This window comes from Balaenoptera borealis (assembly GCF_965194805.1).
Source record: "Balaenoptera borealis genome assembly, chromosome: 11".
In the NCBI taxonomy this organism is placed as follows: Eukaryota; Metazoa; Chordata; class Mammalia; order Artiodactyla; family Balaenopteridae; genus Balaenoptera; species Balaenoptera borealis.
Window position 1 is genome coordinate 80,701,420 of NC_138868.1, and position 20,268 is coordinate 80,721,687.

General features: G+C 33.2%; 1 protein-coding gene across 4 annotated transcripts in view; it reads left to right on the top strand.

Moving 5' to 3' along the window:
- The window catches only part of DYNC2H1 (dynein cytoplasmic 2 heavy chain 1), a 365,046-nt gene that overhangs the window by 49,649 nt on the left and 295,129 nt on the right, over window positions 1-20,268 (top strand). For all 4 annotated transcript variants that reach the window (XM_082339858.1, XM_082339859.1, XM_082339860.1 and 1 more), the window contains exons 27-36: window positions 1,403-1,535; window positions 1,627-1,744; window positions 3,332-3,444; window positions 5,208-5,327; window positions 8,341-8,491; window positions 10,219-10,424; window positions 11,638-11,820; window positions 12,377-12,559; window positions 14,225-14,448; window positions 15,227-15,342. In XM_082339858.1, the coding sequence (XP_082195984.1) occupies window positions 1,403-1,535; window positions 1,627-1,744; window positions 3,332-3,444; window positions 5,208-5,327; window positions 8,341-8,491; window positions 10,219-10,424; window positions 11,638-11,820; window positions 12,377-12,559; window positions 14,225-14,448; window positions 15,227-15,342 (1,547 nt within the window). The remainder of the gene's footprint in view (window positions 1-1,402; window positions 1,536-1,626; window positions 1,745-3,331; window positions 3,445-5,207; window positions 5,328-8,340; window positions 8,492-10,218; window positions 10,425-11,637; window positions 11,821-12,376; window positions 12,560-14,224; window positions 14,449-15,226; window positions 15,343-20,268) is intronic.

Sequence of the window (20,268 nt, forward strand, 5' to 3'; positions counted from 1 at the left end):
TGATGGGCATTTTTTATTTCTCATTTTACTTTATCTCTGACTAGTATCTAATAGAGTTGAAAATTTCTTCTTTCTTAGAAAGTCTATTCTTTTGGCTTCTGTGATCCTGTCCTTTTTGGTTTTCTGCCCATTTCTCTGGTTCCACTCCTGATTCCTAGTCCTCAGCCCTCTCTAAACATTTAGATGTAGACATTCTCCACCTTTCAGCTTTAGGTTTTCTCACTCTATATTCTCTCCTTAATGATCTTAACCACTCTCAGAATCAATTCTCATCTATTTGCTGAGGTCTCCTCAACTTATTTATTGAGCTCATATTTCTTTTCTGAGCTCCCAATGTATTAAATATCCTCAACATGTCAAAACTAAATTCATGAGTTTACCCCCAGTCCCTTTCCTACAGTCCCTTTTCTTTTCTCTCTGGTTTCTTTCCCGATAAATGGTACCACCTAACTGCTCAAGGCAGAAGTATAATGGATATCCTTGACCTCTTCCTCCATTTCCAAATCCATTTGTTACCAAATTTTGTTGATTCTAATCTACTAATCAATTTTATTATATCTTTTATATCTCTACTTCTTTGATTTTATTCTGAAGTAATTTTGTTGTCACTCGTACTACTGGCTAATCTTTTGACTTATTCTTATTCTTGTCTTCTCCAGTAAGTTTTTCACACAACAGCCAGAGTAGTCTTTTAAAAATGAAGTCCACATTACTTCTTTCCTTTATTCCATTAAGTAAAACTTAAAAATGACTTTCAATTGCTCTGAGGATAAAGCAGATCTAAGGATCTGCTCCTTGTCCATTTCTCTAGCCTTTTCTTGTGCTGCTCTCTCTCTCTCTTTTTATTTTTTTTATTTTTTGCTTTAGTGACTCTAGCCTTTAGTTTCTCTAACATACCATGCCCTTTCTCAGGGTCTTTGCCAGAAACTGTTTCCCTCCTACTCAGTGCCTTTTTCTTTTTCATTATCATTCAAATCTCAGCTTAAATTACTTCCTCAAATAAGTCATAGGTTAGGGATTTCCGCATTAGCCTTTGTACTAATTCTTTCTTAGTACAAAACAGTCCTTTGTGCTTTTCTTTCTTAGCATTTATCATAATTTTATTTGAATATTTGGAGAAATTATTTAATATCTTTCTCTGTCACTGGGCCATTATCTCTATGAGGTAAGGCTTAATATTTGTTTAGTGAGTGAATGAAATAGGAGAATGTGCAATAATGGAGGTTAAAAATGGTAATGGGGTATTATTAACTTTGAGGATTATTTATTAGAAGTATAATAATGTATTGCTGTTATACTGATGTTACTAGTTTGTTTTAAGCAAGCAAAAAAAGTCTCCATATCCCTCTTTCAGCCAAAAACTGTTAAAATCGATGTGAAAATAACTTTTTTTCTTCTGCAGATCAATAATGACTGACATCAAGAAAGATAATAGAGTCACAACGTTAACTACTCATGCAGGAATCAGAAATTCTCTACTAACGATACTTGATCAGCTTCAAAGATGTCAGAAATCATTAAATGAATTCTTGGAGGCATGTTTTTTTAAAAAAAATCTTTGTATAATAAATTATAAAGTGCTTTAATATCTTAATTATTTGAAAAGAGATTATTCTTTTTTTTTAGGAAAAACGCTCAGCATTCCCAAGATTTTACTTTATTGGTGATGATGACTTATTAGAAATACTGGGCCAGTCTACCAACCCATCAGTGATTCAGTCTCACCTTAAGAAACTGTTTGCTGGTAAGATTGAACATTTATTCAACAGATATTTATTGAGTTTCAGTTATCTGCCACACATAGTGTTAGGCTCTTAGGCAGACTGTTGAATAAAATACAGGTCATACACTCAAAGAACTCTAATTTAGTGGGTGAGGCAAGCTAGTAAGTTGACAAATATAATATACGACAATTTCTATGGTCGACATAAGTATGTGGTGTTATAGCTGCATCTGTGAAGACATTTAGCTCAGTTTTGGGTATGTAAAGATGACATCTCAGGTGAGATCTGAAGAATTTATAGGTCTTAGCTAGAGGAAAAATGGGGAGGCAGAGGGAATAGGATGTGCAGAGGTCTGAAGTGAAGGAGAACATGTCCATTCATTATTGAGTCTAAGGTCTCTTGAGTGATGTCCCAGTGGAGATACTCAGTAGGCAATTATTGTTAGAGGAGATACGTGGGATGGAGATGTAAAATTGGGAGTTATCTGTGTATAGATGATAATTAGGCTATAGGAAGAGGTGAGATTACCTGGTAAAAAGTGTAGAGTAATAGTACCATATGCTTCGATGTTGTTGAATCATTTTAGTTGGGTAATCGCATTCGGAATTGGTTTGCTACAAACACGATGATTATTATTTTCTTGAAATATTATTTGTTGGAAAAGAGCTGTATTTTTCAAATTAACTTTAAGAAGTAAAAACTTTTCATCATCTTCACTTGCAGTCAGGGATTAGCAAACTGTAGGCCCACAGGCCAAATCTGACTAGCTCTGTTTTTTTTTTTTTTTTAAATAAGGTTTTGTTGGAAGGAATACAGCCATGTCCATTATTGTCTATAGCTGCTTTTGTGCTACAAGCAGAGTTGAGTAATTGACACCGAGACCTTATGACCTGTAAAAACCTAAGATATTTACTCTCTGGTGCCTTACAGAAGTATTTATTAACCACTGTATATCTGAAGCTTTAGAGTGCTTATATCTGTAACTGTGATTTTGCCTGTGGAAGATAGTAGAAAGAGCTCTTGGAATCAGAAAGCTTGCTTCCAAGCTCTACCTCTACTATTTATTAGCTATTAATTTACCTCTCTGAAATCTAGTTTCTTTCTTTAAATTGTAAATAGTAACTTATAGGGTTTTTCTAAAGATCAAAATTAGGTAATGTGTTTTTTTATATACTATAAAGTGAGTGCAAATTTTGGGGAAGGGAAGTCTTGTTTGCTCTCCCCCTTTCCTATTATCTTTTTGTCTCATATAATGTAAGTGGAATCACTGGTACATATTCTTATGCACTCATTTGTGCCTGCTTTTTTTCACTCATCATAATGGTTTCAAGATACCTAAAACTATGTTTTATTCCTTTTTATTGCTTAAAATAGTCAATTGTTCAAATATATCACAGTTTCTCTATTCACCTGATGGGCATTCAGTTGTTTCCAGTTTTGGGTTATGAAAAGCTGTTCTATTTCATTATATAATTGAATTACTATAATTCTAATATATTCTATATTATGAAGTATACTTTATGTATTATGTGGTGATCATATATACTGTCTAATAATTATGTCTTTAATAAAGCTTTTGCATATAAATTGTTGCTTTTGTAATGTAGGCATTAACAGTGTGTGCTTTGATGAGGAATCAAAACATATAACTGCAATGAAATCTTTAGAGGGAGAGGTTGTACCTTTTAAAAACAAAGTTCTTCTGTCAAATAATGTAGAGGTAAGTAATTCTTTTTCAAGTGTGAAAGTATAAAGAATTAACGATATGAACTTTGTATCAAAATTAATTCAGTCAATTTGTAGAGTAAGTTGGTTAATTTAGGCCTTTTGGAAACATATCTTAAAAAATAATTTGTTTTGTTAGGTTCAGAATGATTTGATATTAAAGACAATATATATTTTTAGTCTTTGGAAGGCAGCATGTAATTTTGAAAACAACTTTTGCTTTGGAGTCAAGAAGAGTTGGATATTAATTGTAACTCCACAACTTATTAGCTATATATAACTTAGAGTCTCAGTTTTCTTAACTGTAAAATGGGAATCCTACTAGCAAAGACTTTCTGTTGAAAATTAAATGAGATAATTGGCTTTAGGTACACTATAGTGTTTGGAACATAACTACTCAATAAGTCTTTGTTCTTTTTTTTTTTTTTCTTTAAAACCTGAGTTGTATGAGATGATTTAAGTGAACAAGTAAACTTGAAACTAGTGCATTTATAGTACAACTATTGATTAATTGGTTCTGCAGGACTAAAAGTGAACTGTCAAAAGCCTATTACAGTTATACAGCTAAAGCCAACAGCAATAGGATGTAACACATTGAATTGTAATTTTTAAGTTCTAAAGGTATCTTTCAACTGCAAGTCAGGGCCATGCCTTATCATGCATGTATCTGTACAGTTTAGTAAAAAGTCCATTCCTGGTTAGGCCTCAACATTTTTTTGGATGTTGAGTATATAAATCAAGTGGTTGAAAGGATAGAAGGTTTGTTAAGTAGCTCCCATATTTGGTGAAGAGATTTGTTGTTTTTGCTGTTGTTTTCCTTTCTTGTGATTTTATTAGGACTGGATGAACAGAGAGAGAAAGAGCTTTTAGCAGCTGGGGGTAGTGCAGCGCTCCGGGAGCCCTTGTGATGATTAGCAGAGTAGGTGTCTGCTGCCTTGCACTGAGAGCTTCTTACTTTTTAGCTGCAGTGGCTTTTGAACTGGGCAAAAGTTTGTGCCATTTTTAATACTGGAAAGTGCTCTAAAGATAAACAGTAAAAAGCTAGAACTTAAAATAGGTAATGATGAAAAGCTATTTAAGATTGTAGTTTTTGCTCTTATCTTTTATTGCAAATGATACAGTTTTTAAAAGTTAAGTAGTGATTCTTAAATATTCATTGCTATTTTTATCAATCATCATTATTATTTTAACTTTAGTTTAAACTTTTATTATTTTATCTATAATCAAATGAGTGAAAAATGTATTGTTTTGACCTTGAAACAGAATTAGTTTTGTTTGAAGAGGGATCTTCACTCCTTAAATAATATGGTTCACCTTAATGAAGCAATCCCTTCCTATGGTTACAGCTTTCTGAATATAAGATCATCAGGATAGTGTGAGCCAGGGGACTTAGCTAGTCATTGTGACTCTAATTTATTGGCCCAGCTATCTAGTTTGATTTATCATAATGATGAAATGAATGGGTTAGTTTTTAAATGTTCATATTTTTTTGGTTTGTATAGATGGTGATAGTGATAACTAACTACAAATTTTTGAGTTTTCACACTTAACATTATCCCAAGAGGCGAAAAAATAGTTTTCTTCATTTAAATCATTTATTAATAAAAATTATATACCATACAACACATTTTGGGAGTGTGAGAGTCAATAAGAAATCATAACCTTCCTCCTGAAATAAAAGAATAGAGTCATTAGCTTGTGTTTTTGTTTTATGACTTGTGTAATAAGAAATAATATATTTTCTAATTTTATTTTCAGACTTGGTTAAATGATTTAGCCTTGGAAATGAAGCAAACTTTGAAAGAGTTGTTGACGGAATGTGTCACTGCTGGACGAAGTTCTCAAGGTGCAATTGACCCATCCTTTTTCCCTTCACAGGTAAGGGGGCTTATGTCTAGAGTACAGGTAGGCATGGTGTCATTGGAAGATCCCTGACCTAGAGGTCAGGAGGCTTAGACAATTGGGATCTTTGTTTTCTCTTTATCTAACAGTTAACATTGACTAATTGCTTAATTTCTGAGTCTCAGTCCCTCAGCTGTTAAATGTGAGGGAGCAACAGCACGATAGTGAAATTCTCTTCTAGCTCCATTAGTTTGCCATAATTCAGATGCTTTCAAGCAGAAGGCCTGCTGAGATCTAAACTACCCAGGCCACTGGGGAGTGGAACTGGGAGGCAGAATTAGTCATGTATTAGTTTCCTGGTTCCGGATGATCAGTTCATCGTTGATGGAGAGGCACAGGATCTATAACATTGTCTCCCACCCTTCCCATGGACTCATCTAGGAGTTGGAGTTGGTGGGAGTTTAGTAGTGTTAGTGTAGGTCTGAAACATAGTCACAGTACTGAACTAGAACTTTGGCAGGGAAGAAGAGCACTAGGTTTCATGGTTGTTATAGAGATTGCTGCAGGTCAATGTTCATAGGAACTCATTCCTGAAACACTGGATGCTAGATATGTATCTTACAAAACTTGTTCTGGGCCTTATTAAAGTGTAGCACTAAGACTTGGGTTAAATATCCTGCCTTGTTCAGGATTAGTTTTATTGCTGGTTGAGACTAACACTATGGAGGTAGGATATCAGGAACTTCAGTTCTTAGGGACTATGAAAGGCAGGTATTGAGATGTTCTATGATTTCTCACAGGAAAATCTACCTAACTATTTTTTGCTTTTCAGATTAAAACATTTAGTAGCTATTGGAACAGGGTTTTATGTTGGTTCTTTTAAAGCATGAGAAGTTAAATAGGAAACTTGGAACATTTTGGATTCATAGCCATTTTATCACTCATATCATTTTGTATCTTTTAGCTGTTTAAGTCAAACTAAAATATGTTTAAAAAATCTTGTTAAGTTCTTAGAGAAAAATAAAAGTAGTCATTGATGAATAATAATGCCATTGCAAAGTCAGAGTCAAAATGCTTTATTATCTCTGGAAATGTTTCCTAGTACTCTGTCAACTTCCAGGTAGGATTTAAATTGACTTAGAGTAAAAGACACAATATTAAAAAATATACAGAAGTAAGAATTGCATAATAATTAGATTGAGGAAATGACAGTTATATCAGGAGATATACTGGGAGCTATAGGCTGAAGAATGTTGCTGGATTTGAGCCTGAAACTTAGTTCTGGGCTCTGAGCAGTCAAGTAAACATATGAACTACTAAACATGCATACAGTTCATAATCTATCAAAACAAAGAATTCTAGTTTATTAGCAGTTAATGTTAAGAAAAATTTATCTCAAGAGCATTTATGTAAGGGGATTGAATAGTATAACTGGTTACATGAATGTCTGGTACAAGTTACTGTGTACTATTAATTCAGTTCTCTAAAGACATCTTTGTAAGGACCAGAAAGCACTTTCTGGTCTGGGAAGGAGGCAGCATGATAAAGTAGAAAAAAATCTGACAGACCTTGGTTCAAATCCTACCTTTGCCAGTTATACTTTGAGTGATTCTTTTTGACACTTAGTTAAGAGGGTATAATAATACCTTCACGGCAACTCATTTTGAAGGTTAAATTATATAATGTTTGCAGAGCACCCTTAGCGACCGTTACATTTTAGACAATGTTAGTGTTTGTCCAGGTATCTTAATGGTAATGTGACACGAGAATTAGTTAAGACTGTATCTTGAGTATCATTTCTGTTAGCCTCTCATAGAAATCGTATAGCAGACGGTTAAAAATTGAGATATTGATGTGCATTATTATTAAAATTTATTTATAATACAGAAATTCAGTAGTATTGCCTGAGTGGAAATCCATATATATGAGTATTAGTTTCAAGGTGGCAAGTGAAGATTTTCATATGAAAATTAAAAAGCAAAGTCTTTTCTCACAAAGCAGATTTGGATCTGTTTAAACGCTTCACCATATACTTGATTAAAGAAGCTGGTGAGTTTTGTACTACAAAGTATGAGAGGTGACTTTGCCCTGGAAAGTTACTAATTGGCTTTCTCTTTTGTTAAAGAACTTAATGTGGTATTTGTACAATGTTCTAAGAGCAAACAGCAGCTTAGCCTGCTATATTAAGTATTAAAATTATATATAGATAATGAATTAATCTGATAAATAGAGGCATTTGATGATATTTTCTGGATGCTAAAAGGTATATATAAGAAAAAAACAATCTGTTCAGTAGTTAATTGGTCAGTAGGTTTAGTGTTTTTATACGATGATGGATCATGTCTTTAGTTTAAAGGAGGATATTGGTTTTCCTTGTTCATCTAAGAACTGTATCAAAGTATTTTAATACAAGTTTACAAAATCTGGTGTTTAAATATATCATTTGCTTTATCAGTAACCTTGCTATATTGATAATATTATAGAAATCCTCTCAAACGGCATTAATATTTCGTGTTTTATGTAAATGTGAAGTTGATCTGTATTTAGTTTCTGTTTATGGGTATTAAATTGAAAGATTAAGACAGACTTTAATTTAGGATAAAATTGGTGTTTTGAAATTGTAGACTTCAGTAGTATACTGAGAGATTATTTTGGAATGCTAGAAGATTACTCTTTTTATTAAATAGAATGCATCATACTCTGATATCTTTGCATCTTACTGGTTAAAAAGAAGCCATTTATGAGGAGAGTCATGGGAAGAAAGTACAAAGCACTTAGGTTATAATAAGCTTGGTGGGCTCTAAGACCCAAAAATAGGCCTATAGGAGAACAGTAAAAGATGAGCTCTGAGAAGTAAGCTTGGGCTGCATCACACATGCTTTTTCTACAAATGTATTGCTCTATTAATATTTGAGGTGCCAGTAAGACATTCAGGTAGAGAAATCCAATATGTAATTGGAAATTTGGAAAAAGGTATCTTTCCTTAAATTTATAAAATATTTCTAAGTAAATTCAGCATTTAAAAATAATTTTTCTCTTTATTCATTAGATATTATGCTTGGCAGAGCAGATTAAATTCACTGAAGATGTAGAAAATGCCATCAAAGATCATAGTCTTCATCAGATTGAAACACAACTGGTGAATAAGTTAGAGCACTATACTAACATTGATACAAGTTCTGAGGATCCAGGGAATACTGGTATGGGAAAATATTCCATTTTCTGCCTACTTTTGGGTTATTTGAACATTTTTTTAGTATTCTGTCTTAATTTATCTATTGTGCTTTTGTCTGTCAATCAATCATCTATGTGTCTATTTTGGAGGTTACTTTAGGAATTACAATATACATACTTTTATATTGTACTTAGAATCAATAATTTACTATTTTAAGTGGAATGTAGAAACCTTACCACCATATGGGTTTCTTTATCCTCCCCTTTTTATGTTGTTTTCAATGTATATAGATATCTATATACATTGAAAACTCCATGAGATTATAATGTTTTTCTTTAACCGTCAAATGTATTTTAAAGGACCTGAGAATAGTCTATTATATTTATCTAGATGCTTACCATTTCTGTTGCCCATCCTTCATCCTGATGCTCCAAGTTTCCTTCTGCTGTCATTTTCTTTCTTTGAAGAATTTTCTTTAGTGTTTCTTTTAGAGCCCGTTTGCTGACTATGAATCTTATAGATTTCCTTCTCTTGAGAATGTCTTCATTTCACCTTTATTATTGTCTTTTCTGATGTGAGTTGATTTTTTTGGTTCTTTTCATGTTGAATGATTTTGGATTGTATCCTGGACATTTTGAATATTGTGTTATAAGAGTCTGAGTCTTATTTAAATTTGCTGGATAATGTTGATATTTTTCTGTTAGCAAGTGATCTTGTTGGGTTCAGGCCACAAGTTTCAGCCAGCTTTCTGTGGGTTGTGGTTCCAATGTCTGTTCTGTCTTTGCTATACTCTTGAGATCTTCCCCACATGTGTGCCACCTAGTGGCCAGTTATCAAAGTCTTTGGTTTAATGTTTAGGATGAGGTCTGCACAGCTCAGGCTGAGCTCAAGGGTTCATAAAGTTTATAGGGTCGTTTTCGCAATCTTCTCCCCTTCCATGGTCTTAGCAGTGATTTTGTGGTTCTCTTGGGCTCCTCTTTTGGTCCTCTGGCCAGAAAGCTGGAGTTTCATGTACTGTACTCTCCTTCACACTTTCTGTGACTGCGCCCATGTCTTGGACCAGTTGATGGGAGAAAAGAGACAAAAAGAGCAATTTGAGTTAGTCCCACTGTCTTGGGATCATAGCTCCTCTGATTTCAGAGGAAAGTTCCCTTCCTTCAGAGTTTTAGGCATTTCTGGGTCTCAGCTGCCAGCGCTGAGACTCCTTTTCTGCTTTTCAAGTCTGAGTTAAAAGCCTTCTCCTGGACCTCTCTCTGTCTACACCAGTATGGGTTTCTGGCAGCATTGAATCCAGACCCGTGGATATAAAAGAGGAAAAGGGAAAAGAAAAAAGGTAAATTTACCACTGGTTTGGTGGCACTTCTAATTCTGCCCTTCCGCAATTTGCCTGATACTCTTTACTTTTTCAGAGTCCTAAATAGGAGTTCAATGTATGTTGTCCGTGTTTTATACCTGCATTCAGAGGGAGAGACAGGCTGAGTGTGCTTACTCTCTTGCATAAGGAACCAGAACACTGGTTTCGTTGAATTTTGATATCTTAGTTTTCACACACACAATTCTTATTGGTGGATTTGACATTCTTTTGACTTGCATGATATATATTACTATACTATTCAAATGTATCATGAAATTACCATTTAAATTCATTTATTGAGAAATCATATATGTGTGTGTGTGTGTGTATATATATAAAATCATAAAGTACATAAATCACAGGCTAACATTTTCCCCAATTATTTTAATTGTATACAGAATCTGGCATTCTGGAGCTTAAACTTAAAGCACTTATTCTTGATATTATTCATAATATTGATGTGGTGAAGCAGTTAAACCAAGTTCAAATTCATACAACTGAAGACTGGGCTTGGAAAAAACAAGTTAGATTCTATATGAAAAGTGATCACACATGTTACGTTCAAATGGTGGATTCTGAACTTCAGTATACTTATGAGTACCAGGTATGACTTGTGGCAGAAATGTTTAATTTTTCCAGTTAGAAATTATTTACTTTAAAGGAAATTTGCTATTGGATGAAAGAGTTATTTTTATTTTAGCTGTAACTTTTAAGAATTTTTTTTGGGTTATTGTCTTCTATTTCATCATAATTAAAAGGATGTTATATTGGAAAAAAATTCTATATACAAAAAAAGTTAAAATAATGGCAGTGTTGTGCTGAATTCTCTAAATGTACCTTTTCTTAGAGCAGCATTTATTTATACAGATTGAAATATAGCTTTAATCTAAAGAGAACTGAATATTAGGGAACCTCAATGGAAACAATTTGGTTTGTGCCTCCTTTTACAAGGCCAAAATTAATGCAATTTTTAATATGTCAAAGTATGCTTGTTAAATATTCTCTGTTTGTAAGGTAAAAGAATTTTCAAGCAAATAACCTAGCTCATGTAACCTGTTCTCAAAAAATCCAGCTGTATCCTCTCTGCCTTTTTCCATCATAGTGAATCAATCATAAGGATATATTTGACATTTATGTTAATAAGCATATGTCAGGAGAGTTGCCAGCTGGCTCTTTCAAAAAGGAAATGTATTTTGAGACCCAAATCTGTCCACCTAAATTAAAGAAAAACTCTATAAAATGCAGCTTGAATTGGACTCTATTTCCGCTAAAATTTAGTAGAAATTTTGAGAATTATTTGATAGGTTAAGATTATTAATTTCATAAGGAATTTTTCAAATTAATTATACTTTGAGGTTTCCAAAGTAGTTCTGATTTTTGAAGATTGTAAGATTCCAGGAAGTAATTTACATGAATTTTAAAATACAAAATAGGATGATTATTGTACATAATTATATTGAATTGTATTGGAAAGTGTATAATTGTATACAGTTTCTGGATTTGTCTGCCTTAGAGGTATATCTTTGTGACATTATCAAGAACTTGAGAGACTATTTGGAAAACCTAACAGTATGTCAACTGAGGATAGAATAAAAATACATGCTTGAGAAATAACTAAGTTTAATTCCAGTTTGCGCTTTAGAAGGTTTCTTGAATTACTAAAAAAAATTTTGTATATTTTTTTCTATGTTAACAACTTTAAACTATTTGTTGCCTTTTTAACTTTTTAGCTAGAATCGCTATTTAACTACACTATATAATATTTGTACATATTGAATAGAATATGAATATTTGAAATTTATATTTCCCTTGTGTAGGGTAATGCTCCCAAGCTGGTTTACACTCCACTGACAGACAAGTGCTACTTAACTCTCACTCAAGCCATGAAGATGGGACTTGGAGGAAATCCTTACGGACCAGCTGGAACTGGAAAAACTGAATCAGTAAAGGCTTTAGGTGGACTTCTTGGAAGACAAGTTTTAGTTTTTAATTGTGATGAGGTAGAATAAATAATTATCAAACGATGTAATAGTGTCTTAGATGTTTGGAATAGTTTTCACATACTTATATATGAAATGCTCTATTTTAAAATCACTCTTCTTTTAAATCACTTGAAAGTGGATTTTATTTGAGAAGTAAAATGGAGAGAGGTTGCACATAGTATAGTCCAAAAACTTTTCTAAAGAGAACTATTACATAGAAATAATTTTAAATACAGAATGAAGCTTTATGTTAGAGGAAAAATCTTAAATTCTTATTAAGTTACCATTTTCAAAACATTATGTGTATTTTGACTTAAAGAATAACTGAAACAAAATCTTATACTTGTTTAGTTCTGTGTACTTTGCAGAACACTTTCACATGAATTATTTTGTTTACTCCTTGAAACCATCCTAGGTTTTGAAAGAGTAGCTGTTTAATCTCTGCTTAAAAAAGAACTAAAGAGGCATAGATGGGTGAAATGATTACCTTCTCACTAAATGACATAAAGTATTAAATTATTATTAGAGATTTTAATTATTTTTACTGAATATAATTTTTATTGTTATTTTTAAGGGCATCGATGTGAAGTCAATGGGACGAATATTTGTTGGTTTGGTAAAGTGTGGGGCCTGGGGTTGTTTTGATGAGTTCAATAGACTGGAAGAATCTGTACTGTCAGCAGTTTCTATGCAAATCCAGACAATTCAAGACGCTTTGAAGAATCATAGAACTGTATGTGAACTGCTTGGCAAGGAGGTATAGCATATATTGGGAATTTAAAGAATTAAACTATTTTATAAGACTTTGTGTTACTCATACTCAGGCAAATAGTCTATGTTTATTTCTCCTGGCACCTCTGTTTCTAATTTGTGACCAGTGTGTTAAACCTTTTTACCTGTGAATTGTCTCTGAGTTTCTCACCCTTTTTGGGTCCCATTTCCACCATTCATCTTCAAACTTTCGATATTGAATAATCCAGTTATAATAATATTTGCTAACATTTATCAAGCACTCTATGCCACTGTGCTTAGTGCTTTTATGCATTGTTTCATTTAGTACTCATAACAATCCTTTGAGTTAGGTACTATTATATTTTTTTAACTTTATGGATGAGGAAGCTAGGGCTTGATATGTTAAACGTAAGAAGTGGAGCTGGAAATCGAACCCACGTCTGTCTAATTCTGAAATTCATGTTTTTAATCACTATTCTATATGAATCTTAAAACAATAAATACTTAACTATTCTTCTGTTGCTCACTTCTCCCCATAGGAGGTATACATTCATTGTCATTAGAACTTAAACTTATTTGTATATAAAACAGATTTCTCTATATAATGAGTAATGGTGAATACACCGAAAGTTGAAAGAACTGTGAAATTATCCTCTTCCCCATAATAACATTTTCCCAATACAAGTTTTTCAGGGTAGACCAAGAAAGTAGGACCAGTTCTAACATTGCCTGTTACTTACATGATGTTTCAACTTTCTTCACAAAAAAAAGAGAAATTCTTCAGTTTTTACCTCTCTGTCATCAAAATTTATTTTCTTCCCTGTTCATTTTTTGTCATTTCCTCCTCTTAGAAAGAAAAATTGTCCTTTTTCCCAACTCAAACTAATTTTTCCATCTATACTTTGGAATCTGCTTCCCAGGGACCTTCTCTTCAGAGTTATCTCTGTCCTTCTACCCATTTCTCATTGGCTTTTAAACATAATCACATATTTTCCTTCTTAATAATATATAATATTATATTAGATATAATGATACTGTAATATAATGTTTAGTATAATTAAAACATAAGCAAACCTTCCCTTAATTCATCTTTCCTTCCAACCATGCTTTTTGTTTTCTTTCCTTTATAGCCAGGTTTTTTACTCTAGGTATTTCTACTTCCTACTTGCCCATTCATTGTTTATACATTATAATTCTGCTTTTCTATTCTTAGTGCTTTGTTGAAAATGCTCCTGTTAGATACTCTCATGCTATTTTGCTCTTTGCTGTCATAGGATTTATTAACTATGATTGCTTCTTTCTAATATTCAATAGACTATAAACTCCAGAAGGGCATAAACTATTACTGACTTTAGTTCAGAGTTGTGTTGTCTCTGTGTACTTAGCAAAGTGCCTAACACAAGGAAGGCTTTTGGTAAATGTATGTTGAATGAATGAATAGACATTCAAACTAGTTACCATCACTTAAACTTTCAGCCTCAAAAAACTGATTATAAAGAGCCTCTATAAAGTAGTGTAGTTCCTAAGGAGTTTATTATATGTTGAGTAAGGAGATGTTTAGCACACTAGTGGTTGCTTTTTGCTAAGATATAAGATGTATGTGTAGAAATATGTCACAATAAAACTTCTATTTGCAATATGTTTTATAGTTTCAAATATTTGATGCCTATGTTTTAAATTAATATTTCAGGTAGAAATAAATTCTAATTCTGGAATTTTTATCACTATGAATCCTGCTGGAAAAGGTTATGGAGGAAGACAAAAACTGCCTGATAATCTTAAACAGCTTTTCAGGCCAGTAGCCATGTCTCGTCCAGACAATGAGCTTATTGCAGAAGTTATTCTCTATTCAGAAGGCTTTAAAGATGCTAAAGTGTTGGGCAGAAAATTGGTAGCTATCTTCAATCTATCCAGGTGAGTTTTCTTGTTTTAAATATTTTAATATTTTGTAGTTCCAATGATTGATCAGGGTTATTAATGACCATTTTTCACATTTGTCCAATTTACCTATTCAGTGATTTTCATATTGGTGATTTTCATAAGTACAATTTTATATTGTACTCAAGGTGTTGGTAAGAAAGATTTTAGTTTGAATAACAGAAACATCTGGCTCAAAACTACTTGTTTTTCATAAATACTATTAATTCAATTTCACTTTTTTTCTGCAAAATATTTTTATTGGAGTACTCCAGCTAAGTGATACTTACTAAACTAATTTACCAGCTGACCACTCAAAGCCTACTGTTCTTTGGAGGGAATCTTTCACAATTTTTTTTTTTTTTTAATGTCTGATTTCTAGTAATAGAGATTGACTTTTAGCTTCTTTGGACAACCTAGAATTCTGGTCCATATCGCTTAAGAGATAGTGAGAACTAGAGTGTCAGAGATTGAGAGCAAGATGGATCGACTAAAGACTTTAGGAATAAAAGTAACAGGTGGTTATCATTTAGTGTCTCCATTAAGATGATAGCCAGTTTGTGAAAGGTTTATCCTGATCCTTGAGAACCATCCATCTTTAACATTTTACTTGAGTGATTATTTTGTTTTGCTTGGTTCCTTTTTATAAACTAATGTAATATTAGGACTTATTTCTATGTGTTAGTAGTTAGATTCTGTATTTCTTTTAATATGATTACAAAAATAATTTCTTATAGCTATTTGATGATTTATGATTTCCATGTCTTTACCTAAGAGAACTTTTGACACCTCAGCAACATTATGACTGGGGTTTGAGAGCTTTGAAGACAGTTCTGAGAGGAAGTGGAAATCTTCTTAGACAGCTGAAGAAAACTAGTGTTAAACAAAAAGGTATGATTCATTATGCCAATTATAATCTTATTTTTTAAAATAAGTTTTAATTTAGTATAGTTTTAGATTTATATAAAAGTTATACATATAGTATAGAGGGTTTCTGAATATTACGTTCTCCCAGTTTCTCCTGTTAACATCTTACATTAGTATTGTACATTTATTGAAACTAATGAACCAACATTGATCCATAATTTTTTAATGAAGTCCATAATTTATTGAGATTTTTCCTAATTTTTACCTATGTCTCATCATAACTTTTAAACATACATTAAATATTAAATAGTTGTGGTATATAGAGGAATAGTCTAGTCCACTTGTTCTCAATCTTTAACAGGCATTAGAGTCAACTAGAGGCTTGTTAAAACACAGATTGTTGGACCCCACGCCCAAAGTTCCTGAATTGGTAGGTCTGGAATAGAGTCTGAAAATTTGTCTAGTCTTAAAACAAGAACAGAAACCTTAGAATCACATGGAGATTTTCTCTTTCAAAGATAGTATACCAAACAAAATTACCCTTTTACTTTTTTTTTTTTGAATTTTTAAATTTAATCTTGTTTATTTTTTTATACTGCAGGTTCTTATTAGTCATCCATTTTATACACATCAGTGTATACATGTCAATCCCAATCTCCCAATTCATCACAACAACACCATCCCCACCCCACTGCGGTTTTCCCCCCTTAGTGTCCATACGTTTGTTCTCTACATCTGTGTCTCACTTTCTGCCCTGCAGACCAGTTTATCTGTACCATTTTTCTAGGTTCCACATATATGCGTTAATATACGATATTTGCTTTTCTCTTTCTGACTTACTTCACTCTGTATGACAGTCTCTATATCCATCCACATCTCTACAAATGACCCAATTTAGTTCCTTTTTATGGCTGAGTAATATTCCATTGTATATATGTACCACATCTTCTTTATCCATTTATCTGTCGTTGGGCATTTAGGTTGCTTCCATGACCTGGCTATTGTAAATAGAGCTGCAATGAACATTGAGGTGCATGTGTCTTTTTGAATTATGGTTTTCTCCATATGTGCCCAGTAGTGGGATTGCTGGATCATATGGTAATTCTATTTTTAGTTTTTTAAGGAACCTCCATACTGTTCCCCATAGTGGCTGTATCAATTTACATTCCCACCAACAGTGCAAGAGGGTTCCCTTTTCTCTACACCCTCTCCAGCGTTTGTTGTTTGTAGATTATCTGATGATGCCCATTCTAACTGGTGTGAGGTGATACCTCATTGTAGTTTTGATTTGCATTTCTCTAATAATTAGTGATGTTGAGCAGCTTTTCATGTGCTTCTTGGCCATCTGTATGTCTTCTTTGGAGAAATGTCTATTTAGGTCTTCTGCCCATTTTTTGGATTGGGTTGTTTGTTTTTTCAATATTGAGCTGCATGAGCTGTTTATATATTTTGGAGATTGATCCTTTGTCTGTTAATTCGTTTGCAAATATTTTCTCCCATTCTGAGGGTTGTCTTTTGGTCTTGTTTATGGTTTCCTTTGCTGTGCAAAAGCTTTTAAGTTTCATTAGGTCCCATTTGTTTATTTTTGTTTTTATTTCCATTACTCTAGGAGGTGGATCAAAAAAGATCTTGCTGTGATTTATGTCAAAGTGTGTTCTTCCTATGTTTTCCTCTAAGAGTTTTATAGTGTCCAGTCTTACATTTAGGTCTGTAATCCATTTTGAGGGTTTTTTTGGTGTATGGTGTTAGGGAGTGTTCTAATTTCATTCTTTTGCATGTAGCTGTCCAGTTTTCCCAGCATAACTTATTGAAGAGACTGTCTTTTCTCCATTGTATATCCTTGCCTCCTTTGTCATAGGTTAGCTGACCATAGGTGCATGGGTTTATCTCTGGGCTTTCTATCTTGTTCCAGTGATCTATATTTCTGTTTTTTGGCCAGTACCATATTGTCTTGATTACTGTAGCTTTGTATTATAGCCTGAAGTCAGGGAGTCTGATTCCTCCAGCTCCGCTTTTTTCCCTCAAGACTGCTTTGGCTATTCGGGGTCTTCTGTGTCTCCATACAAATTTTAAGATTTTTTGTTCTAGTTCTGTAAAAAATGCCATTGGTAATTTGATAGGGATTGCATTAAATCTGTAGATTGCTTTGGGTAGTATAGTCATTTTCAGAATATTGATTCTTCCAATCCAAGAACATGGTATATCTCTCCATCTGTTGGTATTATCTTTAATTTCTTTCATCAGTGTCTTATAGTTTCCTGCATACAGGTCTTTTGTCTCCCTAGGTAGGTTTATTCCTAGGTATTTTATTCTTTTTGTTGCAATGGTAAATGGGAGTGTTTCCTTAATTTCTCTTTCAGATTTTTCATCATTAGTATATAGGAATGCAAGAGATTTCTGTGCATTAATTTTGTATCCTGTAACTTTACCAAATTCATTGATTAGCTCTAGTAGTTTTCTGGTGGCATCTTTGGATTCTCTATGTATAGTATCATGTCATCTGCAAACAGTGACAGTTTTACTTCTTCTTTTCCAATTTGTATTCCTTTTATTTCTTTTTCTACTCTGATTGCCGTGACTAGGACTTCCAAAACTATGTTCAATAATAGTGGTGAGAGTGGACATCCTTGTCTCGTTCCTGATCTTAGAGGAAATGCTTTCAGTTTTTCACCATTGAGAATGATGTTTGCTGTGGGTTTGTCGTATATGGCCTTTATTATGATGAGGTAGTTTCCCTTTATGCACACTTTCTGGAGAGTTTTTATCATAAAAGGGTGTTGAATTTTGTGAAAAGCTTTTTCTGCATCTATTGAGATGATCATATGGTTTTTCTTCTTCAGTTTGTTAATATGGTGTATCACATTGATTGATTTGCGTATAATGAAGAATCCTTGCATCCCTGGGATAAATCCCACTTGATCGTGGTGTATGATCCTTTTAATGTGTTGTTGGATTCTGTTTGCTAGTATTTTGTTGAGGTTTTTTGCATCTATGTTCATCAGTGATATTGGTCAGTAATTTTCTTTTTTTGTAGTATCTTTGTCTGGTTTTGGTATCAGGGTGATGGTGGCCTCATAGAATGAGTTTGAGAGTGTTCCTTCCTTCACAATTTTTTGGAAGAGTTTGAGAAGGATGGGTGTTAACTGTTCTCTAAATGTTTGATAGAATTCACCTGTGAAGCCATCTGGTCCTGGACTTTTGTTTGTTGGAAGATTTTTAATTACAGTTTCAATTTCATTACTTGTGATTGGTCTGTTCATATTTTCTATTTCTTCCTAGTTCAGTCTTGGAAGGTTATACCTTTCTAAGAATTTGTCCATTTCTTCCAGGTTGTCCATTTTATTGGCATAGAGTTGCTTGTAGTAGTCTCTTAGGATGCTTTGTATTTCTGCAGTGTCTGTTGTAACTTCTCCTTTTTCGTTTTTAATTTTATTGATTTGAGTCCTCTCCGTCTTTTTCTTAATGAGTCTGGTTAATGGTTTATCAATTTTGTTTATCTTTTCAAAGAACCAGCTTTTAGTTTTATTGATCTTTGCTATTGTTGTCTTTGTTTCTATTTCATTTATTTCTGCTCTGATCTTTATGATTTCTTTCCTTCTGCTAACTTTGGGTTTTGTTTGTTCTTCTTTCTCTAGTTCCTTTAGGTGTAAGGTTAGATTGTTTATTTGAGATTTTTTTTGTTTCTTGAGGTACGCTTGTATAGCTATAAAGTTCCCTCTTAGAACTGCTTTTACTGTATCCCATAGGTTTTGGATCGTCGTGTTTTCATTGTCATTTGTCTCTAGGTATTTTTTGATTTCCTCTTTGTTTTCTTCAGTGATCTCTTGGTTATTTAGCAACGTATTGTTTACCCTCCATGTGTTTGTGTTTTTTTACATTTTTTTCCCTGTAATTCATTTCTAATCTCATAGCGTTGTGGTCAGAAAAGATGCTTGATATGATTTCAATTTTCTTAAATTTACTGAGGCTTGATTTGTGACCCAAGATGTGATCTATACTGGAGAATGTTCCATGCGCACTTGAGAAGAAAGTGTAATCTGCTGCTTTAGGATGGAATGTCCTATAAATATCAATTAAATCTATCTGGTCTATTGTGTCATTTAAAGCTTCTGTTTCCTTATTTATTTTCACTTTGGATGATCTGTCCATTGGTGTAAGTGAGGTGTTAAAGTCCCCCACTATTACTGTGTTACTTTCAATTTCCTCGTTCATAGCTGTTAGCAGTTGCCTTATGTATTGAGTGCTCCTATGGTGGGTGCATATATATTTATAATTGTTATATCTTCTTGTGTTGATCCCTTGATCATTATGTAGTGTCCTTCCTTGTCTCTTGTAACATTCTTTATTTTAAAGTGTATTTTATCTGATATGAGTATTGCTACTCCAGCTTTCTTTTGATTTCCATTTGCATGGAGTATCTTTTTCCATCCCCTCACTTTCAGTCTGTATGTGTCCCTAGGTCTGAAGTGGGTCTCTTGTAGACATCATATATATGGGTCTTGTTTTTGTATCCATTCAGCAAGCCTGTGTCTTTTGGTTGGAGCATTTAATCCATTCACGTTTAAGGTAATTATCGATATTTATGTTCCTATGACTATTTTCTTAATCGTTTTGGGTTTGTTTATGTAGGTCCTTTTCTTCTCTTGTGTTTCCTACTTAGAGAAGTTCCTTTAGCATTTGTTGTAGAGTTGGTTTGGTGGTGCTGAATTCTCTTAGCTTTTGCTTGTCTGTAAAGCTTTTGATTTCTCCATCAAATATGAATGAGATTCTTGCTGGGTAGAGTAATCTTGGTTGTGGGTTCTTCCCTTTCATCACTTTAAGTATATCATGCCACTCCCTTCTGGCTTGTAGAGTTTCTGCTGAGAAATCAGCTGTTAACCTTATGGGAGTTCCCTTGTATGTTATCTGTCGTTTTTCCCTTGCTGCTTTCAATAAGTTTTCTTTGTCTTT